The sequence below is a fragment of the Lynx rufus genome, unplaced genomic scaffold (genome assembly GCF_022079265.1).
Source record: "Lynx rufus isolate CCGP_SWC_20201006 ecotype Redwood Valley unplaced genomic scaffold, mLynRuf1.p SCAF_23, whole genome shotgun sequence".
Classification (NCBI taxonomy): domain Eukaryota; kingdom Metazoa; phylum Chordata; class Mammalia; order Carnivora; family Felidae; genus Lynx; species Lynx rufus.
The window spans coordinates 22,168,476-22,194,535 of NW_025814838.1; the positions used below are offsets into that span (position 1 = coordinate 22,168,476).

A 26,060-nucleotide genomic window follows, 5' to 3' on the forward strand; every position below is an offset into this window, starting at 1 on the left:
GCAGGCCTTCCCATTACCAGTGGAGAAAAGAGGGTGGGATGTTTTATTTTTATTTGTTGAATTTCTAAGTAGGCTACACACCCAGCGAGGAGCCCAACGTGGGGGCTTGAACTCATGACCCTGAGATGAAGACCTGACCTGAGATCTAGAGTCGACGCTTAACCAGCTGAGCCACCCAGGTGGCCCAGGTCTAGATGTTCTAAATACTTTTTAGTTTTGTTTTTTTGTTTGTTTTTAAGAGAGAGAGAGAGAGAGTGCACGAGCGGGGAAGGGGCAGAGAGGGATACAGCATCCAAAGTAGGTTCTGTGCTGACAGCAGAGAGCCTGACCTGGGGCTCAAACTCACAAACCATGAGATCATGACCTGGGCTGGACCCAGATGCTTAACCGGCTGAGCCACCCAGGCGCCCCTTAAATTGTTTTTTTTTTTAATTTTAATGTTTGTTTATTTTTGAGCAAGAGAGAGACAGAGACAGAGTGCAAGCAGGGGAGGGGCAGAGAGAAAGGGAGACACAGAATCCGAAGCAGGCTCCAGGCTCCGAGCTGTCAGCACAGGGCCTGACACGGGGCTCGAACTCATGAACCACGAGATCGTGACCTGAGCTGAAGCCGGACACCTGACGGGTCTGAGCCACCCAGGAGCCCCAGTGTGGATGTTTTAAATGACGTATCCAGGCCACCAAGTGGGAGAATGACAGAGCTGGGTGCAAGGCTGTTCCTCGGTCTCAACCTGGCACTAAGGCCACTCCTCTGGCTTGTTTACTAAGCTGCCTCAGGTCCAACTACGGCCAAATCACTCCCAAGACAAGGAAGGTTCTTCTGGGTTTGCCTAGTGGGCTCTGCCCTTATCTGGCCCCAGAGGAGTTTCTAGAGCCAGGAGTGACATTTGGAGTGGTTTGTCTCCACTTGTTTCACCAGTAATTCAGGAATTGGGACCATACTGGTCACCAGTATTTCGGCTAGTGACAGCTGCGTTAAAAGATATACTGCAGGGGCACCTAGGTGGCTTAGTTAAGTGTCCAACTCTTGATTGCGGCTCAGGTCATGATGTCACAGTTTGTGAGTTCGAGCCCCGCATCAGGCTCTGGGCTGACAGCTCAGAGCCTCCTAGGGACTGTCTCCCTCTCTGTCTCTGCCCCTCCGCCGCTTGCTCTCTCTCTCTCTCAAAATAAGCAAACTTTAAAAAAATATTTGAGGGGCGCCTGGGTGGCGCAGTCGGTTAAGCGTCCGACTTCAGCTCAGGTCACGATCTCGCGGTCCGTGAGTTCGAGCCCGCGTCGGGCTCTGGGCTGATGGCTCAGAGCCTGGAGCCTGTTTCCGATTCTGTGTCTCCCTCTCTCTCTGCCCCTCCCCCGTTCATGCTCTGTCTCTCTCTGTCCCAAAAATAAATAAATGTTGAAAAAAAAATTTAAAATAGATAAATAAATAAATAAATAAATAAATATTTGAAAAAAGATACATCGCAATTGTGCAAAAGTATATTACAAAAGAACGGGAGAAGATACTTGCGAGTCATGTACCTGCGAAGGACTTGACTCCAGGACCTATAAAGGACTCTTACAACTCAACGATGAGAACGACAACCCAATTTGAAAAGAGCAGAGGTTGTGAATAGCCGTCTCTCCAACGAAGATACGCAAGTGGGCAGTAAGTGAGAAGACGCGCAGCATGAGGGAAATGCCAACCCAAACCACAAGTGACACGGCACTTCACGTCCACTACACGGCCACACTCGGAGAGGCGGTGACAGGCGTTGGCAAATATGTGGAGGAGCCGAGACCCTCACCCACCGCAGGTGGGGACGTGAGGTGCGGTGTGAAAAAGTGGCAGCTCCTCAGAAACACTTCAGTGTCAAGTCACCATTCGACCTGGCAATTCCACTCGTAGGTATATACGCACAAGAAACGAAAACACATGCTCACAGAAAGCCTCGGGTGCGCGTTCACGGCGGCACTACTCACAAGAGCCCCAAAGTGGAAACAACCCAAACGTCCCACACTGGATGGACGGATAAATAAAAGCGGTCCACGCACACGGAGGAATATCACTCGGTCACGGAAAGGATAAAGTTCTGATGCCTGCTAGGACGTGAATGGACCTGGGAGGCACTGTTCACAGGGGACACGGGGATGGAGAGCGACCGCTCAACATGATGGGGTTCCTTCTTCGCTGCTGAAAATATTCTCAATTAGATTGTGGCGATGGTTGCACACCTCCATGAAGATCCCGTAATTATTGAACTATATACTTTAAAGGGACGAATGTTATATTGAAGTAGATCTCAAAAGAGCTCTTAAAAAAAAAAGCATTTTTCTTTTAGAAACATCGGGGGAAACGTCAACACTGTGTACTGGATGGTATTTGGGAGTTGTTGACTCTGTCGGGAACGGTAATGGTATGAAGGGAAGAGTTTTACAAGTCCTCATCTGCTGTAGATGGAAAATGCTTTTTCAGGGAAATCTGCGAGGTCCAGATCCCCAACCTGTGCACGAATGCTTCCTTCTCTGACTCCCTGGGGGCAACCGGGGAACAGAATACCTCAAGTAGGAGTCACCCCCACCCATGGCTAAGTACAAGCCAAACCCACAGAAAATAGTAAACCGTTCAGGTTGCTCATGGGTGAGGGATGCACACAAGAGGAGAAACATTATCACTTAAATGGGGTCACTAACTGCGAGCCAGCAGGTGGGTGGTCCGTGCGGAGGCCTCCGGTGCATCCACACAAGGGCGGAGGGTGGGGAGAACCCCACATCTGCAGAACTGAGCACACGTGCAAATGTGGCTGTGCGTCTTCTTCCACCCTTCAGACTCTCCTCGCTGGAGTTGAGCCTTACCTGCCGGAGGAAAACTGGGCTGGGAGAGACAAGGGAGCATCACAGGTTTGAAAACCTTCTGGGAAGGAGTGAGATTCAGATTGGCAATTGTGCCACATTTACCCAAGGACCGCATTTGACTTTACGATTCAGCAATTATTTTTTTAAATGTTTACTTATTTTTGAGAGAGACAGGGAGAGCGCGAGCGAGGGGCAGAGACAGAGAATCCCAAGCAGGCTCCACGTTGTCAGCACAGAGCCCGACACGGGGCTCGAACCCGTGAACCAGAAGATCACAACCTGAGCCGAAACCAAGAGTCAGACGCTTAACTGACTGAGCCATCCAGGCACTCCTAAGATTCAGCAATCACTGATTGTGTGCAGAAGAGAGAGAGCACATACACAAAGTTCTCCAAAACATACCAAACAAACAAATCTCTTATTTAAAGAAGTCTTCTTGTTCCAACTCTTAATAAATAAGAAAACTGGAAATCTAGTTCATTCGCTTTCAGGAGAGATCTTTTTTTTTAAATTTTTTTTTCAACGTTTATTTATTTTTGGGACAGAGAGAGACAGAGCATGAACGGGGGAGGGGCAGAGAGAGAGGGAGACACAGAATCAGAAACAGGCTCCAGGCTCTGAGCCATCAGCCCAGAGCCTGACGCGGGGCTCGAACTCCCGGACCGCGAGATCGTGACCTGGCTGAAGTCGGACGCTTAACCGACTGCGCCACCCAGGCGCCCCGCTTTCAGGAGAGATCTTTGACTAACCAAGTTGATTCAACACATGGGTATGCTTGGGCCAAATCTGCGCCCCCCCCCCCCAATGAAGATGCCCACATCCTAATCCCTGGAGCCGTGAACGTTACCTTATAGGGCAAAAGGGATTTTTGCAGATATGATTAACAATCTTGAGACGGGGAGATTATCTTGGATTATCTGGGTGAGCCCAAATATAAACATTACAGCAGTTTAAAGAGGGAGGCCAGAGGGTAAGAGTCAGAGGACAAGGGGATGTGGTGTCAGAGAATGGAGACGTGCACTTTGAAGATGGAGGAGGGGGCTACAAGCCACAGAATACAACGGCCACTAGAAACTCAGAAAGGCAGGGAAACAGATTCACCCATTCGGACACCTTAATTTTGGCTCTGTGAACCTGACGTTGGGCTTCTGACCCTTGGAACTCTAAGAGACTGTGTTGTTTTAAGCCACTAAGTTTGTGATCATCTATCTGTTACAGTGCCGATGGGAAACTGATACAGACATAACTATGATTAAGGGGGTCTTATGACAGCAAAATTGGCCTGGGAAAAGGAGATGGATGAGGTGGGGACAAAGGAGGAATCAAGAGGTCCTGACCGGTGAGAGGCAACAGACAGGGGTGACGTAAGGAGCAGGAGGAGTAATGAGGGCAAACTCCTCTAAGACCTTTTTTTTTTTAAGTTTTTATTTTATTTTTGAGAGAGAGAGAGACAGGGCACGTGGGGAAGGGGCAAAGTGAGGGAGACACAGAATCCGAAGCAGGCTCCAGACTCTGAGCTGTCGGCACAGCACCTGAGGCGGGGCTCAAACTCATGGACAGTGAGATCATGACCTGAGCCGAAGTCAGATGCTTAAGTGACAGAGCCACCCAGGCACCCCAAACTCCTCTCAAATCTAACGTGGTTGCCGGGAAGGGGACTGTGAACCAGTCTAAAGGTCCGCTAAAAACGACGAGAAAGGCCAATGAGCTTCCATTAAGTCCCTCTCTGCCCAGAAGACAAGAGGCTTTGTCCACGGCATTGAACACATCGTCACCAGGATCTCTGACTCAGGACTTGGCCCTGACGGAACTCCTATTTCTCTTGGCGGGGCGTGGGCTCAGTCCAAAAGCTAACATGATGGGAAAATATGGTTCCTGTCCCTAAAGAGCCTTTACCGTGCACAGTACAGCTCCCGACCTCGGCACTACTGCCACTCTGGGCCACGTGACCCCGTGGTGGGGCTGTCCTGTGCACTGCGGCGCGCTCGGCTGCATCCTGGTCTCCGCCCACTAGAGGTCAGGAGCTCCGCTCCCTGCCCCCGAGTCCTAAGCACCAAAAGCATTTCCAGACACTGCCAAACGTCCTCTGGGGGGCAAATCTGCTCCCAGGGTGAGCAGCACCGGCGTGTGGTGTGAGGCAGGGAGTGACACAATAAAAGTGCCCAGAGAAGGCTTTGCTGGGCAGGCCACTCCTGTGAGGCGGGAGAGGGAGGAAGTGGTGGGGGTGGCAGGTCGTAAGGTCAAAGGGAACGGTGTGCGGTGTGCGCAGAGCCCCCTGGGGGTGGAGGATGCAGCACGGTAGAGGGCCTGGAGGAGGCAAGCAGGGACCTGCGGATATTCGGGTATCCTCACTTTAGGAGGAACGCCACACGGCCGCTTCCCGCCGGAGGCACCCATCTACCAGCGGTCTTCTCGGAAGTCCCAGATCCACTCGTTTGCTGTGGGCGACTAAGGACCACACCGACCAGATTCGGATTCTTACTCCGAAAGAATATGGGGACGGACCGAGATCAACTCTGGCCTCGTTCCAGGACCTGAACACTTCGTGCAGATATCTTTTGTTTTCTTTTTTAGAAACTTCACTGAGAGAGAATTTACACGTCCTAAAATTAACCCATTTCAGTGGTTCTTAGTAAAGGTCCTGAAAGAATCCAGTTTTCTAACATTTCATCACCGGCCTGAGGAAGGAGAGCAGTGAGGGCTCCCCTCACTGTGTGTGCACACGCGTGTGGAGAACTACTTACTCGGGAATCCTGTCCTCACACAAACACGTTTACGCTCTCGCTTCATGTGTCCTTTATTATGAACGGCCAGCAATGACAGAAAGAGTATTAGGGGATTTATATTCCAAAGAGCTTTTGCCTTGAAATCACTGATCGTTATTACCGAAGTGCGTGTGCGGTAAAGACTGTCGGGCACGACAGCAAGTACATCAGGTATATACATATGGAATTTCCCCTTGAACGTATTTAGAGAATAAATAAAGCGGCAGGGGGAAGACTGCACACCAAGGTGGGGGGAGGGGCACCTGCGGGACGGGCCAGATTCTCTCAGCGGTCACTCCCCGCTCTCCAGCAGAGACCCCAGTTCTCTCTGACCCAACGCCCAGACCTGCCACTTCTTCACCCTGTCACCGACACGGTCACGTCCCCCTCGGCATCTTCTGGAACTCCTCACGGGCCAAACGTGCACCGCATCCCTCAGGGACTTCTTGCTTTCCTTGTAAGTCACACAGACACCCTGGGATTTACATGCAAGTAAGGGAAGGAGAAATTCGGATGCCTTCCTTCTGAACGGAGAGAACGAAGCCCCGCTTTCAGTCCCCGTGGTGGAGTCTGTGGTGCTGGTGGAGGTTTGAGCTCTGGCGAAAGCTTTTCCCACACTGGCCGCACTGGTAGGGCTTCTCCCCGGTGTGGATCCTCTGGTGCAGTTTCAGCGTTGACTGGCGCCCAAAGCAGTTCCCACACTCTCCGCACGTGTAGGGCCTCTCCCCTGTGTGCACCCGCTTGTGTCTTTTCAGTTCCGAATTCCACGTGAAGCTTTTCCCACAGTCATCACATTTGTAAGGCTTCTTTGCCGAGCGGGCCGCCTGGTGACCAAGGCGCTGCAAGCGACTGCTCAGGCTCCTTCTGCCCCCTTTGCTTTTCTTCAGCTCTCTCAGCGGGTGGCTTTTCAGGGGGCTGCTGATGTACTCCAGTTCCCTGCAATGTCTCTGGTAGTGAGCGAATGGCTTCTGAGCATTCGGGGGGCTGACCTGCCTCCGTGACAACCGGGGCTCATTCCTATTCGCCCCTCTCGGCTCGGGACTCTGCAGACCATTACCTTTGGGTCTGCCAGGGGACAGAGCACATGGCTTCCCTCCTTTAGCCCCCTCTGGCTGCGGATTTTCCTTGTTGTCACTTTTCATTCTGGGGGCCTCTACAATTAGAAAGAACAGGTTTCATTTCCTGGGCTCTGAAGAAAGGACCTCAGCAAAAGAGCTAAGAAACATTCTCGAAGTGTGGTCCTCTCCTGGCAACTTGCATTCGACTCATCTGGGCCACCTGTTATGTAAGCAGGCTGTCCCTGCATCCCCACAGCTGTGGAGTCAGGATCTCTGGGGGTGTGGGACCTGGAGATCTGCATGGTTAACAGGTTCCTGGGGTGATTCTAATTTGTATTAGAGTTAGGAACCAAGTTCCCCAACCCCATGTCTTCTTCCGACCTTTAGGGAAAGGTTAGGGAAAGAAAAAATATGGAAAAGCAGACCCATCAGCCCCAGCATTAATTAACAAATGGAAATAAGAGAGAGTTGAAATTTCAACACTGCAACACACTCACTCACATGGACACTGAGTGATCGCCACAGTTTCTTTAAATAATGGGAAATGCAGCAAACGTGGCATGTTCGTTCATTACAAACGTGACAGCATTAGGGTTAAAAACCGTAACACAGGCTAGACGTGTATCCTGACTTCAGAAACTCCACAGTTTGTGACCATCACGATTGAGGATTGGGATGGAAACGAGCTGGAATGTCTGTGGGCAGGTAGAAGGATCTGGAGTTGTGCTACCCTGTAGGATTCCTGCCAGGTGGGAAGGATACACGTGTATGGGTACCTGTGCACGTGCTATTCAACAGGGTAGCCACTAGCCAGCTAGAGCTACTGAGTCCCTGAAATGTGGCTAGTGTGACTGAGAAACCGAATTTTACATTTCATTTAATTTTCGTTAATTTAAATCCAGATTTAAATTTTTTTTTTTTTAACGTTTATTTATTTTTGAGACAGAGAGAGACAGAGCATGAACAGGGGAGGGGCAGAGAGAGGGAGACACAGAATCGGAAGCAGGCTCCAGGCTCCGAGCCATCAGCCCAGAGCCTGATGCGGGGCTCGAACTCACGGACCACGAGATCGTGACCTGAGCCGAAGTCGGACGCTTAACCGACTGAGCCACCCAGGCGCCCCTAAATCCAGATTTAAATTAAAGCAGCCTATACAATTATGGTCAACTGCTTTTCAACAAGGTTGTCGACACAATTCAATGGGGAGAGAATACTTCTTTCAATAAAAGCGGCTGAGACAACTGGATATCCACTTTGAAAAGAATGAGGGTGGACCCTTGCCTCATAACACAACAAACAACAACCCCAAATGGATCAAAGGCCTAAATATAAGAGCTAAACCAACGTCCCTTTGAACAAAACATTGGCGTAAATCTCTGTGACTCTGGATTAGACGATGGTATTTTAGATATGTCACCAAGAACACAAGCAAGCTAACAAAAAAATAAACTGGACTTGATCAAAATTAGAAACATTTGTGCTTCAAAGTATACTATTAAGGAAGTGAAAGGACAACCCAAAGTGGGAAAAAATACTTGTAAATTATATATATAAGACTCTAGTATCCAAGATATACAGAGAACTCTTAAAACAAAAAGACTAACGCAAATGAGAGATGGGCAAAGGATCTGAATGGATACTTCTCCAAAGAAGATACATGACTGATCAGTAAGCACATGGAAAAATGCTCAACGTCATTCGCCATCAGGGAAATAAAATCTCCATGAGATACCACTTCACACCTAATGGGACTGCTGCAACCAAAAAGACTGACAAGTGTTGACAAGGACATGGGGAAATCAGAATCCTCCCAGGGACTGCTGGCGGGAACGTAGAATGGCGCAGCCGTTCTGGAAAACAGTCTGGCATTTCCTCGCAAGGCTAAGCATAGTTACCGTGTGACCCAGCTATGCCACTCCGAGGTATACGGCCAACAGAAATGACAACATGACCACACAAAAACGTGTACACAAATGTTCACAGCAGCATGATTTATAATAGCCAAAAAATGGAAATACCCCAAATGACCATCAACTGATGCATAAACACCGTGTCTGTATAATGGAAAATCCACCATAAAAGGAACAAAGTAGTGAATGATACGTGTTACAACATGGATGAACCATGAACACATTACGCTCAGGGAAAGAAGCCAGTCACAAAACAGCACAACCAATGTGATTCTGAAATATCCAGAACAGGCAAATCCAGAGACAGAAAGTACACAGTGGTTGCCAGGGGCTGGAAGAAGGGGCAATGGAGAGTGACTGCCAATGGGTCTGGGTTTCTTTTTGAGGCTACAAAAATATCCAAGAATTAGAGGGCATGGTTGCACAAGTGCACAAATACACTAAAAACCACTGAACTGTACACTTTGAAGGGGTGAATTTTAGAGCATGTGAATTCTATCTCCATAAATAAAATTTAAATAGCCACCTGTGGCCAGCGGCAACTGCACTGAGCGGTGCAGCTCTGACGGAAGGCACTGCTGATGTTCGGGGTGAAGAACGTGAGAATGTACCTGCAGCGATCAAATAAAAGAAGATGGAGCCCAAATGCACATTGAGCTGCCTGTGATGAGGCAGGAGAAGGGAGTGTGCAGGCCCAGGACCACGAAGTCCATAGGTTATAGGTCAGGACCTCAGCCAGGATCACAGTACTTTTCCACTGGATGCCCCAGGTCTTCTCCATTATTATTTATTTTTATGGTTATTTATTTTGAGAGAGAACGTGAGCAGGGGAGAGACACAGAGACAGGAAGAGAGAGAATCCCAACGAGGCTCTGCACTGTCAGCATAGAGCCCAGCGCAGGGCTCGATCCCATGAACAGTGAGATCATGACCTGAGTAGAAATCAAGAGTTGACGCTCAACTGACTGAGCACCCCGCCCCCCCCCCCCCGCCCCCGCCCAGCACCTTGGTCTTCTCCATTCTTAAGTTCCAAGAATGACCAAATTCAAGTATTTCACTGAATGTAGCAAATCTTAAAAAATCAACGCGTTCTAGCCTTCTGGTAACTTTTTGCTCTAACTTGCTGACCAGCCTCTGTATTCACATCACTAAGATTGGCCAAAGTGTCACTGTCATTTGGTCTTCGAGTACAGCAGGGCTAACAATTACTGGCATTGTACCAGAGACAGGTGGGGAAATAGACATAAGACATCACAGGGAGAGGAAGAGGCTGAAGGTATTATGGAGCGGGACATTTCCTTTAATGAGCCTAACATTCTTTAGGTGCTTTCTAAACATGGGACCATTTTAAGTGATGAAACTCAGCCAAGGTTTGCATGGATGTTCATCAGTGGCCATATGTGGATCTGTCTTCACTGTAAGAAGCTCTGAAAGGAACAGAAAAGTAGGACCTAGATAATCCTATTGTGTACTGCATTGTTAGAGTCATTAAGAGACACTGAAAGAAACGTACTTCTTATGTACAGTATTGCTACCATTCTAATCTGTGAATTTGTTAGGGAATAAAGCTCTCCTGTTATATAAAACATTGAACAAACTCAACGCAAGGTCTATGGCTTTTCAGAACGACGAGATAATCTGCTGGAGGTAAAGGACTTAGGGAGAGAAGAGGCATCAAGTGTTTACCTGTACCAGCCAATCTGGGGCTTGGTTCCTGGAGGAGTGTGGATTTTTCCCAATGATGAGAGCTCAGCTGGTCCGGAGATCCCGCCTGGGAAGGCTCCTCCAGAACACTCTCCCGGGGAAACCTCCTAGGAGTTTGCAGTTGAAAGTCTGGTAGTTCCTGTTCTCCAAGCTGAGATCCAGTTTTCTCCAAGAGCACCTTCTGCCCCTGCATACACACGGCCACCTAGGAACAAGCCCCATGCATTAGAGTGCAGCCAGAGGACTCAGTAGAGAGGAGCATGACCTCTCTCACTGCTCTGTGATGACCCCTTTACCCCGGGAATTCCTGATAACAGCCTGGAGGTCAACTTGGAAAGACTTCGGAGACTCTCAAAGGAAGCAAAGGGAAGGACATGCAGAATGATTAGAGAGGCTGCTTCAAATCAGCCAGTATTTCTTGAGTGGGTGCCCCTAAAGCATGAGTCTTTCTCAAGACCTCAGAGTCAACACAGAGAAGGCACAAATATCAGGGTTAGTCATGACACTGGCCCAGCAGATCGTCACCCTATGTCCATGTGCCTCCCTACTTCTACTGGAAACAGGTCCTGCTGGATGGGGAAGCAGGATGGTGAGGACATTAAAAAAAAACAACAAAAAACAAAACAAAACTAATCAATTGTTCTGCCCCAGGCTTCCCTGGGAAGGAGATCCCAGGAGTAGCAGGGCTCTGAGTGCACTGCTCACCCTGCTCTCTGACTGCCTCCATTCCCCAAAACACATGGTTGTTTGCTTCCTGCCTCGCCTCTGACTGGAGTCTGACTTGGGGGTGGGGGCTGGAAGAAACACTGGCCAACTGAGCTGCAACTTCCTGATCCAAAAGCAGGACACTTCACCCAAACAAGGTCCACCAGGAAATTCCCCCCAAATCAAGTTCCTACCCAACAATACGATCCTTTCTACTAAGAATCCTGATTGTAGGAAACCTTCAGGAGGAATGGGTGTGGGGAGATCGGGCAGCCAAAGAGCAAGAACCTTACTTGATCCTCTACTTCCTCACTGGAGTGCCAGTGCCTGAGTTTTCTGACAACCAGTGATCTCTCTCAGGGGGTGTTCCCAAACAGAAGCCAGAAGCACCCTTCGAAGCCATCCGATCCATTTCTGGACTAACTAGGGAGGGAGCCAAAGACCAGAAACTATCCAGATGCAAACGAAATTCTGGGGACCACGAGGGAGGGCCCTCCTTACCCACTGCTTTGGTCTCTTGGCTGCTCTTTGAAAATCTTCCACCAGGGTCACAATCTCCCTGCAGCTCATTGGACATCGATGCCTGACGCGAGCCTGAATCTCCGAGGGCAGGATGTTCAGGAACTGCTCCAGCACCAGCAGCTCCAATATCTGCTCTTTGGTGTGCAGCTCGGGCTGCAGCCACTGACGGCAGAGCTGCTGCAGCCGGGCGAGTGCCTCTTGGGGTCCAGACACCTCTTGATAACAAAACCGCCGGAAGCTCTGGCGGGAGAGCTCGGGATCGGGGCGGTCCTTTTGCAGAGCGGGTCCCCGTTTCTCTTCCAGCTTTGTTATTATGTGTCTCTCTGGCTTGGAGGAGGCCTGAATGTGGGACTGCGAGCTCAAAGTTATCTCCATCTTAGCCGCCATCTTGGGGCTCAGGAGACAGCCTCTCTCTCCCGGCAAGCGGCTCAAGCCTTCAAGATCATGACTCTGGACAAGGGTCTCTAAGCGCTGGAAAGATGTCAGCGAGGGCGGGGCACATACAGGCCCCAAGCTCCCGAAGACAACGCAGGGCCCGACGGAGAGGAGCTGTCTGTCCCACTCTGGCAGTTTCCTGAGCTGTCTCCAAATGGAGAAAAGTCATAACGTTCTAAAAGGAACTGGGGAAAATCTTGCTTTTTATTTCATCAATAAACGCACGAGGTCTCAGAGGAACTGCGCAAGGTGATCCATCTGGCGGTCGGGAAATCCTAGGAAAAGTTCAAGTTGTCACACAGGTGGCCTGCGCCAGCTCCGCGGCACCCGGGCTGCACCGACCTCGAGCACGTCGCCCGGAGCCGCGGGGCTGCGCGTGCCGGAGGGGAGGGATCGGAACCCCCACGCGCAGCAAGGCAGGCTGAGCACGGCGGCGGCTCGCTCCCGACGCCCGGCAGGCCCACTCGCTCCGGCCTCTGAGGGCGCCCCGGCTGCCCCTGGCGAGGTGGAGCTGCGGGCTCTCCGGCGCGCGGCTCAGCTTCGTGGCTGCGTGCGGGCCGGGGCTGCGCCTGAGGCGGCAGCTTCGCCGACGGCCCCGCAACCCGCGCCCACCGGCCGCGGACTCACCTCTCTGGGGACCCGGGCCCCAGAACCTGGGAGCCAGGGACGGGGGCGGGGCCGCTCGTCGCGGACACTTCCACTGGCTGAGGAGGAATGACGCGCGAACTGCGCCGCAGGAGGGCCCGCCCCCTCCCCTGGGGGATTGGCTCCCAGAAGGCGTTCTCTCGTGTCTATTTGCTGCTGAGTCTGTCGGTGCTGGCGAGGGACGACGCCCGGCCTTCGCAGTGCACGCCGGGAGTTGTAGTCCAAAGGCGCTGCTCGCGAGCATGCGTAGCCGGGGGACTAGCGCCGGGGCTCCTAGCGCACACTTCCGGCCGGGCGGCTGAGCGAGTCCGGTGAGTGTTCCCTTTCCTCGCGGCCGCGGTCTCGCAGCGGGGTCCGACGCCCGCCTGTGAGCCCCTTTGCCGCTGGGAATCTTTTCAGGACGGTGGGGACAGGCGCGGTCCTCCTTCCGGGCCTTGCCCGTGCGGATGTTTCCCCACACCTCGCACCGGGCGCAGCGGGAGTCCTCAGAGCGTCCCTGCCGAGCGCGAAGTGAGTCAGCCCTGCTCCCGTCTTCGTCCTGCTTCCCGCCAAGCGCCAGCGTCTTCGTCGGAGTGAAACACATTTCCGATACAACAAACTATAGGGGGGATGGCAGGGGTCATGAAGAGCACAGGCTCCGTCTTCCGCATGAAACTAGGATAGCATTTATTAAATTATTCCTCATCAGAGAAGGTGCAGGAAGTAGAAAATCTGTGAGGCATGGGATACTTCTTCGAATCCGTGACCTTGTGCTGAGGAGCTATGCCATGTGATGCTCCTGTTTTTGTTAAAAAGATCTATAATGCCTTCCATTTCTCTACTTCTAGCATCTTGGGCTGCATTACATGTAAAGTGATTATAAGTGAAGGCAGTTTAACTTCTTTGGAAGAAGAGTAACTTGAGTCCGGTTTTTATTTTCTTTTTAATATTTTTTAATGTTTATTTATTTTGGGGAGAGAGAGAGAGACAGAGTGCAAGTGGGGGAGGGGCAGAGAGAGAGAGGGAGACAGAATCTAAAGTAGGCTCCAGGCTCTGAGCTGTCAGCACAGAGCTGGTCAAGGAGCTCAAACTCATAAACCGTGAGATCATGACTCCAGCCAAAGTCCCATGCTCAAATCTTACACCCACCCAATTCAGCAATTCCTAGGAAATTTGGAACTTCTCCTACCCCACCGGTGGGTAAAATCTCAGGAGAATTTTGACAGGCTCTGTTTATATCACATGCCTTCTCCCCAAGGTGGGTGGGGTGGGGTACTGTAACGAATAGCACCACGAGATCCACTGGGCCAGAGAGGGACTCTTTCACAAAGGAAGAAGAGACTGCATTCAAAAATAGAAAGGAATACTGGAGAATAAGAGCATACAGCAAACCAGTCATTTCTCATCCACACCGTGTGTGTGCATGTGTGTGTGTGTGGTGGTGGTGGTGGTGGTGGTGGTGGTGGTGGTGGCGGCGGCAGGGGGGAGGGTGAAAGTGATGAAGAAGTTGAACTAAAGGCACCTTAAGAGAAGGTGGCTCCTGGCTTCCGGAGGGGAGGGAGGGCAGGGACAAGATCCCGATCTATGGGAAACAAAAGAAAGTAGTTTGGAGAATTCATTAGCAAACACCATCTGGATGTAATGAAAACTATTTTGGTATTTCCAGTGCCTTAGATCCTTGCCTTGGATTGTGGAGGAAGCAAAGGAAAAGGACATAAAATGCATCACAAGAGGCAGAGGGAAGGAATAGGAGATAAATTTACCCTGTCTTTTCCCTTTTCTGCAGCCTCCCTTCAAAGCCTAGTCTTTCTCAACTGTGCATCTGCACCACTCTGGTATTTTCATGGGTCTCTGATTCCAGAAAGACTTCTTTCACTGGTCTCCAGGAGAATGGCTTCCTAGTGATCTGAGAAGAAATGGAATCTGCTGTCTAGAGTAGAAGCGGCTACCAGTGAGCCAGTTTGCTGAAGCAAGTTACGGCTGCAACAATGAGTCCCCAGGCATACCCATCCCCAAGTGAGGACTCCACAGAGGGACAGAAGTCAGCCCTTCCCAGCAATGGCTCTGACTCTGAAACTTCCCGCCAATGCTTCAGGCACTAATGCTCCCAGGCGGTAGCTGGCCCCCATGAAGGATTTAGCAAGCTCTGGGAACTCTGCTGTCAGTGGCTAAGGCCTAAGACACACTCAAAAGAGCAAATACTGGAGCTGCTGGTTTTGGAGCAGTTTCTCACCATCTTGCCACAGGAGATCCAGACCTGGGTGAGGGAGCAACATCCAGAAAATGGTGAGGAAGCTGTGGCTGTAGTTGAGGATGTACAGAGTGCGTCTGGGCAACAGGTGAGAACAGGCAACTCAGAACCTGGTGAGTTTAGTTACGAAGTGGGGTGAGGAGCACAGCAATCCCATTGCTGGAGACGTGTTGAGAAATGCACACTAGCCCCCCGCCACCCACCGCAAACTCTTAGCTATCTTGGGTTGGTCCCATGCCCTTCGTCTATGGAGAGGATTTCTCATTTGCTGAAATAATGTACACACTGATACAGTCAGTGGATGTTTAGGGTCCCTAATACAAAAGTTAAAGCTCACAACAGTTCTCCAAAAGGCCAGGGAAAGGACACTGTCCCTCACTCAGGAGATCAGGAAAATTAGAGTTGGTGAATTAACATCCAGTCTCTCTTGCTGAAAAGTTCCTTGAGTGCAGATGCTATGGTTATGCAGTAAACAAAGTTGTATCAGAGCTGCTGCCGCTGGGATTAAGGGGTCAGTGTGGGATAGCGATGAGTTTCACACAGTGTGCGCTTGTCCAGGTAGGACTAGGTGTGAGATCTGGTCAGTGTCACGATCTTGTACATTTTGGGAGAAGGGAGCCGTGAAAGGCACAGCACAACAGGAATGTGGCTTTAGTTGTGGGAGACTTTTGGTAAGAAGGCAACTGAGATCACAACCAGAGGTCCAGGAGAGGGACAGACTGAAGGAGGCGTGTGGGTCAGAGGAAGGCCGTAGCCTGAGCACCTCTGTGCTCAACAGGAAGCAGCTGGCTGGGTGCGGAGACGGCATGGCTGGAACTGGAGGTACCGGTGTCCCCGGTGAGGAGGCAGACGTGTCCTTGGGCTGTGGGAGTGGGATCGGCGAGGGGCGTAGCATTTCACAGGACCGAGGATTGAGTGGTGTTGACATAATGTGCAGAGGGCAGAGAGCTTGGTGGAGATGCATCAGGGACGAAGCTGAGGAAGTTCATGAAGGATCCATGGCGTCGGGACAGTAACACCTGGGATGGCACGGAGAAGGGTCAGCAGTAGCACGTGTGTGGAGTCAGAGCTGGGACAGGTGAATGGCAGGAACCCCTACAGGTGAGAAGTCATCCTGCTCCAGTTCCCCTTGCCCTCTCCCTGTGGGGACAGTCTCTGTCTCTTGCGGCCCCTGGTGTTTCAGAGCCAAGCTCTTCACGGGAATGCGGACAGGACAGGAACGTGAGGGATAACACAGCCATGTGAAGCCTGTCTGGGGCGCGAAGGGCACCGCGAGCGGAGGGGAGGGAGAGCGGAAGCTGACGGCACTTGCCAGGACGCAGAGGCCTCTCCACGCCACACTCCTCACTCACTCGACGGACAGGACACGTCATACACGGAGGACTTAATCGATGAAGGTGGCTCTGAAAGACACAAGTGGCTTTGAGGTGCCTGCCAGACGGCAGACACTGGGGACTGTGCAGTGAACGGGACAGGTGTGGTCCGTGGCCTGCTGCAGGCTACGCTCCAGGAGGGACACAGACCACAAGCAAAGGAAGAGCGAGCCAGGAACGAGCCGGCTGATGTGATGGAGAATGACTGTGGGGCAGACGGAGAGTGGGCACCGCCTCTCCGGGCCGTGACAGAGGAGTGGCTGTCAGGAGCCTCAGGTGGCAGAGGGTGTGGCATGTTTGGCAGAGAAGGGAGGGTGGGAGAAAGGGGCTAGGCAAGAAGTGGGGGGACTCTGCAGAGTGTGGACAGAGCACGTGAGCCCGTGCTTTCAAAGACCTACTGGATTCCGTGTAGGCAGCGAGCGGATGGAGGGCCGGCAGCAGAGGAACGTGGCCCGAAGCAGGCTCATGGGTGCAGCCGGAAAGGGCTGGGGCGAGGGGACTTTGCGGCTGGCAGAAATGACCGGACTTGGTGCTCCGCTGGATGGGGGGTGGGGAGAGGGCAGGAGGGCTGAGGCCACAGCTTCCTACGCTGCAGGCTGACCTCACTTCGCACAGGTGTGCACCACGGTTAGCACATCGGCCACGTCACCTCTGTGCTAGGCGCTTCCGTTAACTCTGAATCGCTGGAGACCAGGGGATTGAGACCAACTGGTATTCGTTTTTTTTTTTTTTTTTTCTTTTAATTACAGGGCCCTGAGAGTATTTTTCTTCTGCCTCCTTGGGTCTCACATTGTGTCCTAATGTCACTGTTAGGGCTTTTAAAGTCTCTTCGGCAGGAATTTGTAGTGACAGATGATGGGGTCTGTTCTCAGGTCCCAGATTCAGGGAAGGACTGGAAAGTGCTCAATGAGGAGACAGACCCTTGGGGACCAGCCAGAGAGTCACAGAGGTCCCACCTGAAACGGCGGGTTCATCCAGAGGGAAGCACTTTGATGGGGTCACGGAGCTCACAACAAAGATCAGGGAAACAGCCAGAAGGTAAGCAGAACTCTGCCCTCACCTGGGGCTGCGGAAGAACTCATTTTTTGGAATGAGCAGGTCTGAGCTGGAGTCTGCCCCAGTGTTCTAGATTAAATACCTTTGAAATGTACCCACAACACAAGATTTCAAATGTTAGCTGATGGTAATAGCACTTAGACAGGGGTGGAGATTTTTTATGTGTCGCTCTAATTCTCCCTTATTACAACTGATTCTGCTGCTTCTGAACCAGGAATATTAAAATCCGCACATGTGCCCTCACCCGCATAGCAGCTCTTTGTATATTTGAAAAAAAAAAAAACCCTTTTCTCATCCAGCTTAACTTCATCCAAAACACATTTCTCCTGATTATTTTTGCCTTTCTTCCAAAGCTCTATTTTGGTTTTTGCTTCTCTTAAACTTTTTTTTTTTTTTCAATGTTTGTTTATTTTTGGGACAGAGAGAGACAGAGCATGAACGGGGGAGGAGCAGAGAGAGAGGGAGACACAGAATCGGAAACAGGCTCCAGGCTCTGAGCCATCAGCCCAGAACCTGACGCGGGGCTCGAACTCCCGGACTGCGAGATCGTGACCTGGCTGAAGTCGGACGCCCAACCGACTGCGCCACCCAGGCGCCCCTCTCTTAAACTTTTTAATCAAAAAACTGTTAAGGTGAAGTGAAATTCATGTAACAAAATTAGCCATGTTCAAGTGAACAATCCAGGTGTATTTAGCACACACATTCAATTATACAATCACCACGTCTATCCAGTTCCAAGCATTTTCACCCCCTACAAGGAAACCATCTACCCATTTGGGAATTACTCCTCTTTCTCTCTACAGATTTGCCTGTTCTGGAGATTTCATAGAAAGGGTATGACCTTCCGTGCCTGCCCCTCTCATCTAGCAGGTTTAAACCTGTATCACTAGTTCCATCCTTTTCGTGGCTAAATAATACTCCAGTGCATGGACAGACCAGGGCTCTGTCTTTCTGTATCTCTTGGAGTGAACCACTGTGGCTGCATACATTGAGACAGTCCACGGCCACTGCTGCCTCTTCTGCTTAATTGAAAGCTGCCATTGTAGGGTGCTCAGTAATTTGTAAAAGCCAGCTCTTTATTTAACCCACACCCTAGAAGAAAACATTACATCTTGACCCAGTTTCCACTGGCTACTTTCTGTTGAAACAGAAAATTGTCTAAGAGGAGTATTTGCTTTTGTGTTTTTTAAGCAAATGAAACACTCAGTATCTTTGTAAACTCTACCATTTAGCAGTGATTTCTTTTTAATCCTTGGGAACATCACTGCTCTCTAGGATGTGGTTCCTGAGGCTGTGGGATCTGAGTGTGAAGAAGGTAAAAACTCACCCTGTGCCAGGTTCCACTCCCCCTGTTCAGCCGTCGTCATGCTGTTCCTATCTCTAGTTCGGTGACTTCCTCAGGGCCACAAGCCTCTGCATCTCCCCTGAAGTTCTGTTCTTAAGTCAAAATAAACCATTTGTTTAATAGAATTCTTTTTTTCTTTAGCCCTTATTTTTGATAGAGCATGAGCAGGAAAGGGGCAGAGAGAGGGAGGGAAACACAGAATACAAAGCAGGCTGCAGGCTCTGACCTGTCAGCACAGAGCCCAACATGGGGCTGGAACCCATGAACGGAGAGATAATGACTTAGGCCAAAGTCAGCCGCTTAACTGAGCCACCCAGGCGTCCCTGAAGTAGAATTCTTGAAGGTGGATTTCTGAGAAATATATTATGTTGGCCTGAAAAAAGTAAAAGGCTTCAATTGCCATGGTATTTTTAGGAGTTCTAGGGTCATCTCTTGATGGTGGGGCTCAGAGCTTCCCCCCTCCATTAAACTTTTTTTTTAATGTTTTTTATTTATTTTGAGAGAGAATCCCAAGCAGGCTCCACCTTTCAGTGCAGAGCCTGACATGGGGCTCAATTTCACACCGTGAGAGCATGACCTGAGCCGAAACCAAGAGTCGTCCACTTAACCGACTTAGCCACCCAGGTGCCCCTAAACGTTTTTTTGGCATAACATGCCCCCAGCGCTTTAAAATTTATTTTTATTTTTGAGACTGAGTGTGTGCCCAAGAGAGTGGGGGAGGGGCGGGGGGAATATCAAGCAGGCTCCACGCTCAGCACAGAGCCTGACGTGGGGCTAGATCCCACGACCCTGGGATCATAACCTTAGATGAAATCAAGAGTCGGATGCTCAACCAACTGAGCAACCCAGGCGCCCCCACAGCGCTTTAGAATGAAGAAAACCTTTTTGATAAAAGCCGTTATGCCAAGAATCTGCTGAAAGGAGCTTCTCGACACACACAGGCCACTGGCAACGGCAGTGGCCCTCAAACTCCAGTGTGCTCGGACTCACCCGGGGGCCGTGTCCAGGCACAGTGATTGGGGGCGGGCCCCAGGAATAGGCATTTGTGACGGGTTCCCAGTGCTGCTGCTGCTGCTGACCCCGGAACCCCGCTCAAGCCCCCGCTCCGGCTGCTCTGTGGCAGCCGCCCTCCAACTGAGGCTGTTTCTTGCCAGCCTGGCTGACGGCACAGCCTCCCAGGAACCTTCCAGAGGAAAGGGGTCTTGGAGACCAGGAGACAGGCGCTGCGCATGGGACAGCTGGGGCCCAGGTGAGCTGTGCTTGACCCCCGTTGTCTCTTGAGGTTCCCATTTCGCTTACTCTTACCCCCACGCCCCTTCACGTCGAGATGTCAGAGAGATCACGAGGTCCTTCCACTGGCCTTCCTCGCGTTGTTTTCTGTCCACCTGTCGTCTTCACAAAGCTCTTTCCTCACCCTGATGCTTCCCTCAGAGGCCTGACGTCCCCTGTCTCGCTTTGCGAGGCCTGTGGCCACGTCTCTGCCCCGCACCAGGCTAGAGCGGTGCTACTTAACGGTAGCAGCAGCCCCCGGTGTCGTTACAGGGAGCAGCCACGTGTGAGGACAGAGCTGCACTCCTCGGTCAGGAAAGGCGGATACACCTCGGCCCGGCACAGAGGGCCCTCCGCAGGGACATTTCACAGAGGAATGACAAAAACGACTCTCTGGGTAAGGATGCCTGTTCCCTCAGGCCCAGAGTGGAGGTGTTCATTTGTTCAGAGAGAGAGAGAGACTGGGAGACCGGAGAAAGGAGACAGACAGAGGCAGACCACTGGGTCGAGGCAAGAAGGAAATAAACAGGAAGAGCCTGAGAGCAGGTATGAGACACAGAGACCGGAAGAAAGGGAAGGACAGGCCAGAGGGCTGACGACAGGGTGGACAGCATGCGAGTGGGAACGAGGGAGGGCGGGAACGAGAGCAGTGGGGGTGGAAGTGGGAGGTCGAGCAAGGGGCTGGGGGCGCGAGAGACAGCAGGGGACAGCCAGCAGCGAGGAGGCACCGCCTGTGGGAGCAGCAGGCCGACCTGAGTGCACACGTGCTCACACGCACACCCGAGGGCTGTCCTGAGGGGCTGAGGGGAAACTCAAGAGCACCCACGTCTGACCGCATGCTTCTGCGCCCAGGCCTTCAGGAGGCAGCCGGGCCCTTCGGAGAGTCTCAGGACCATCGGCTCAAATCGGCTCTGCCCGCGCCCCCCACGCCGGGCTCTGTGCCGACACCTCAGGGCCTGGGGCCTGCTGTGGATTCTGTGTCTCCCTCTCTCTGCCCCTCCCCCCTGCTCACACTCAGTCCCTCTGTCTCTCAAAAATAAATACAACATTAAAAACAGTAAATCAGCTCTGCCCCTTCCGGGCTGCTCCTCAGAGCATCAGATTCAGGGAAGGGACAGATGCTCTGCAGCTGGCTCGGCCATGATGTCTCCTCCCTGCATGCGCCGGATCACGGAGAACACACAGGGACCCTAGATACTCACCGCTGAGCCAGGAACAATTCTAAGAGTTCCACAAGTGACGATGGCTTGGAAGCCCGTGAGACACCGCTGAAAGGGGAAGGATAAGGGCGGGGTGACGCCCAGCAGCCAGAGTAAAGACAGGCACGGCCCGGGCTGCTGAGGAAACCAGGACGTTCCTGTCCGTTCTCAGTGAACCTGAATGTTATTGGAAACTCCACGCGCACCAGCCAAGCAGCCGGCTGTGTGGGGAAGTTGCCCAGCTGTTGTGTGAACGTGGTCCCCGCAGCCTCTGGATCAACATGGAAGGAAGTTCCAAAGCCTCGGGGCTGTGCAAGGCCGCAGCCCAGAACCTGTGCTTTTCAGGAGATGAAAGCTTTGCTGGCCTCACGTGGCTCCTGTGGTTCTCCCAGGAGTAGGGCACATAGGGTGGGTGAGGCTCAGGGACCAAGCCAAGACTCGTGAAGTGCAAAGACAGTGGAGGATGCAGGCAGCTACACATCTGACTGCAAGCACCCAGCCCAGGACACCCACAGCCTCTTCCAGAGCCCCTTGCTGAGGACCTGTCTGCACTACTCCCAGTACTGATCACCTGTAGGAGAGAAGTCCCCCACTCTGGGCCTTGTCTTCTGGCTATAAACTGAAGATGGTTCCTATTCCCTCCCAGGTGGGGGCAGTCGGAGTAAACACCTTATTGGCTAACCATTAATGGCATTTGTTGGACCGCGTGCAGATTACGCACAAGGAAAGGAGCACCTGAGCCTTTATGCTGATGGCTGGGTAACCCAGGGCATTTTCTTTGGAGTTTTGAACTGGAAAGCCAAAGCCAGGTGTGTCTCTGTCACCGAGGTAGTGAATTTTCTGCCTAGCTGTTATCTGTGGACTTCGTCTATACAATGCTAAGATAGTAGGAGCCTGGGAATGAGTGCTGTATTCTCTATGAAAGGGGGTGATGTCCTAGCAGGTGTGGCTGGTGGAGGAGTCCAGAAGTTGGTTATAGTGGCTGGGAATGAGGTTCCATTGCAGCTGCAGGACGGTGGAGAAGAAGGGTGATCAAAGGTGTGGGGACGCAGTGGGTTAGACAGTGGCTTTGGGTTTCACTGAGATGACATTTGAACAAAGATGTGAGGAGAAGCCACGAGCCATATGGCTGTTCTGCAGGAAGAGTGTAACCGAGGGAACAGGCCAGCACACAGGCCAAGGCTGCAGTGAGTCTGGGGAGGCGGCCATTGTGACCAGCACAGACCAAGAGAGGGTGAGCCTAATAAATGGTATCCGTCGCCAGATCACGTGGGGCAGTGCTACTGAAAATGACTTGAACTGAGACAGAGCATTTACAGACCCGCCAAGCTCACATCGCTGCTGTGTCCAAGTGCACTTCTGTATCATTAACAACAAACCACCTGGCTTTTCACAGATAATTGACAAGCTCTAATGTAGGAGCCGGGACCCTACGTAAAGGACTTCGTAAGCACTTGATGTTTTCTCAGTGAAACGGGGTGGCCTTGCAGGGCTCGAAGCACACAGGGAGTCATTTTTAAATGGATCATGTTGACTCTTTCCATTCTTTTGGCTCAAGGCGGAGTAGTAGGGGTGAAGAGAAGGGCGTGCCCCTCAGAGCACCAGACCAGAGGTTAGAGCGCACTTGCTGGGGCAGCTTGAGACACACACAGGAGCCCTCACTGAACCAGCCCGTGGGCACTACAGTGAGCAGCATGTGCTGGGAGCTCCCGAGGAATCGGCCGGCCTCACACCCTTCTCAGCGGAGCACTGCTTCTTCCCACCTTGGGATGGGACGTGCTGTGGTTTAGTTTCTCGCACCTACAGGGATGACAGGAGATCCTCGAGACAGGGATGGGCCAGTCAGGGCTACTCAACATCAGAGGCAGAAGTCGACAGAAGTGGTCTACAAGCGGCCACGTCCTCTCGCGAGCCACAAGCCCTCACAGATTCTCCCAACCACAGAGACAGGCATTACACTTACAGTGACATCACTCAAGAGAAATGAGTGGCATTCAGGATAAAGAACAAGAGTGCAGCTTTGGTAAATACTCCACAACCCCTTCTCCATTAGAGAGGATGCCCTTTCCAGTATGCTGAACGTGTCTGTTTTAGGGAAGACACCCACAGTGAGATGGTTTCCCAGGGATGACAGCAGATGGTGGTGGCAGAGCTGGACAAACCAGCGTGGAACTTGTGGGGAAGTTACCCTTGCCCTGTGGGGTCCAGGCCTCCGTGATCTCATCGTGTGTCCCTTGTCCCCTGGCAGCAGGTGTGTGCTGGGGTGGAGAGACAGAGACTCCCCTGGCCATTCTCTGTAAAACTCAACTTCATGAGAAATTCCAGACTCATCAGAACAGCCAGACCCACAGGGCAGTGGCAAAAGAACTCTGGGAACAGGGCTTTCTGTGGACCCCAGAACAGTGTCGCACCAAGTTCAACTGCATAGTTGAGATACCATAAAGTGAGGGGAGACTGTTGCTGAGCCATATGTCCTTGATGAGGAAATGGATACCCTGTCAAGCTCCTGGGCCTCTGCACCCACGGTGGCAAGCAGTGCTATTCTTGGCCAAGAGGGAAGGGTTACAGAGTTTGTGGGGATAAGTCAGCAGAACGGGAAGCCCAGAGGTCAGAGAAGGGGCTATGTGGATGGTGCAGCCAGAGATGAAAAGGACTTCTGGAATCCTGGCCAGGGAGGTAGGAGACATGACCTGCCAGTTCTGTTCCCACACAGTGCTGGTAGGAGTCTTGGCTCTGACGCACAAAGGACACAGGACCACCCAGAAGGCCTTAGCCTACCATTCAAGTGGGAGCTGCCCCTGCTACTGGTGTGGTTACTGCCTTGATGGATGACCTTCCACGGGCCAGGGAGTCTGGCTCTCTCAGCACTGAGGCTGTTTCCTCTGCCCTTCAGGGCCCAAGTCCGTATCTGCCAGCCTCTTTCACAGAGCGCGTGTCATTTTTCCTGTACAGCTCCTTGCGTTGGCTTCCTCAGGTCAGGCCTCCAGCCCAGACTTTCCTCTTCCCTCCTCCTCTAGTATGATCCTCCTTTCCTGACAAAGTGTCTGCTGGTCAGGTGCTCGCAGCACACTTTCTTCTCATTTGGGCCAAGCTTGGGAAGGCCTTTGGTTAGGCTGTCAAAAATTGAGATCAAACCTGCAGACAGACTGGCAGGTGACACAGAGCTGGCCTCCCTGCCTCAGTTTTGTCACTGTGTCCAAACATCCAAAAAGGGACAGAACAAGAGAAAAGTAGGTGGAATTTAGGGGTATTTATTTACCTGTGAACCCAGGGTTTGGAGCTTGAAAATATTACAACTGGAAAATGAAATTAGACTATTAATTAGTAGAAGACTGAATCCTATGATGTATTCCATGTAGATATTCTTGATGGTGCTTTAGTTGTAACTTTCCTCATTCCTGCCTGTCATTTTCCAGAGTCCACCATGTTTCTGTTCTCTCAGGTCTTGAGATCACGAATGGAATTAAAAACGAGAATCAAAAATGGGAAGATCCAGAGGAGGCAGAAGTGAAGAAGGTCCTTTGGAGAAAGTCTAGTGGCCTTTTTTGCCACCCTGAGACCAAGAGAGACAGGAAGGGTGAGCCTATGCCGAGAGAGCCACAGACGTTCTCCAGATGAGCGTGAGGGGACAGCCCTGTCCCAGGACGGGGGGGTCAGCAGACACTCTGTGCTGGAGAGAAGGCCCGAGCAAATCTGAGCAGAGAAACCTGCTCTCAGGGATCTCTCTGTCGCCACCAGCCAGGCCCCGAACTGGAAAAAGCTTCTAAGTGTCAGGAATGTGGGAAAAGCTTTAGCCGAGGTCCTTACCTTGTTTGGCATCGGAGAATCCACACGGGAGAAAAGCCTGACAAGTGCGGCGAATGCGGGAAAGGCTTCAGCGAGCGCTTCGACCTCACTGCCCACCTAAGGACGCACACGGGGGAGACACCCTACCGCTGTGGGCAGTGTGGGAAAAGCTTCAACCAGAGGTCCGGCCTCAGTGTCCACCAGAGGACCCACACCGGGGAGAAGCCTTACCGGTGCACCGTCTGTGGGAAGAGCTTCAACAACAGCTCCCAGCTCAGCGCTCACCGGCGAGCCCAGGCCGGGCGGAGCCCCCACCTGTGTGCACAACATGGGAGAAGCTTCGGCAGCAGCTCCCACTCCAGTGGCCACCAGAAAACGCACACTGGGGAGAAGCCTCACAACTGCTCTGTGTGAGAGAAGTTTCGCTAAGCTCCGTGCCCCCATCTGCCATTAGGGGGCACACGAGGACGACACCTCACATCGCCAGGAAAGGACACACAGTATAGGGCTGGAGACCCAACAGGCCAATTCCGTACGTTGACGGGTCTCCTGGAGGTTCTGTCTGCTCACGGAGGCTTCTGCTAGCCAGTCCCAGGCTCCCAGGCACAGCAGGAGACTCACAAGTGGACCTCGAGAACCTCGGGCAGTAATAGCAATCGGCGTGAGAACGCCGAGCTTGCTTTCCTGGTCTGCCTGTGACCCACAGTCCTGTGTCACTGTGGACTTCCATCTGCTCTCAAGAAAGGGGGCTGCGGGATCCAAAGTCCTGCCAGAATTCGAGGGTAACCGTGTTCCGAACAGAGGATAGGTGGCTAGGGGCCTGGGAAGTGTTCCTGGGGCAGGTCAGGGGAGAAATTTTCCCTCATGGGAAGCGCATCTCGACGTTAACCGCCTAGATGTTTCCTAACCCAATAATGACCTGTAGGCATCTGCTTGCAGGAACGTCTACCTCCGAGTCGATCACTGCTGTGTATCCCAGTCACCCAGAGAAGACGGCAGAGCTGGAGGGATGGCTCGGGCCACCAGGTACTACTACTCTAAGTGACTTAATCTCAGAGCAAGTGTGACATCTGGGTTCCTCTAAGATTTCTCCCATGTGTGGCCCCGACCCAGGTTCCTGCTTTGTGGTCTGGTACAGTTAACGGTTGCCACAGGTTCATACGCATCACTGTTTCTGAAGAAAATAAAGGTGTTTCTCTCTCCGCTGTTGGCCTTTGGTCTGAA

At 52.0% G+C, this 26,060-nt stretch overlaps 2 protein-coding genes across 3 annotated transcripts; one reads left to right on the forward strand and one right to left on the reverse strand.

Annotated features, from left to right (window-relative positions):
- Positions 1-5,615: 5,615 nt before the first annotated feature.
- On the reverse strand, positions 5,616-12,653 carry ZNF174 (zinc finger protein 174). 2 transcript variants are annotated; one of them, XM_047087736.1, is made up of 4 exons: positions 12,561-12,653; positions 11,478-12,208; positions 10,254-10,476; positions 5,616-6,752 (listed from the first exon to the last, which is right to left on the reverse strand). In XM_047087736.1, exons 2-4 carry the CDS (start codon positions 11,883-11,885, stop codon positions 6,151-6,153), a joined length of 1,233 nt encoding a protein of 410 aa, XP_046943692.1. In that variant the 5' UTR covers positions 11,886-12,208; positions 12,561-12,653; the 3' UTR covers positions 5,616-6,150. The 2 variants fall into 2 exon arrangements, with proteins under 2 accessions (XP_046943692.1, XP_046943693.1); XM_047087737.1 differs by lacking the exons at positions 5,616-6,752; positions 12,561-12,653 and adding an exon at positions 9,806-9,994 and having other exon boundaries at positions 11,478-12,554.
- On the forward strand, positions 12,648-26,030 carry ZSCAN32 (zinc finger and SCAN domain containing 32). Its single transcript, XM_047087826.1, is given in 6 exon segments — positions 12,648-12,889; positions 14,518-14,896; positions 17,054-17,219; positions 19,737-19,831; positions 20,125-20,248; positions 24,493-26,030. Coding segments are annotated over 6 exon segments (1,764 nt in total). The 3' UTR covers positions 25,251-26,030.
- The last annotated feature ends 30 nt before the right edge of the window (positions 26,031-26,060 follow it).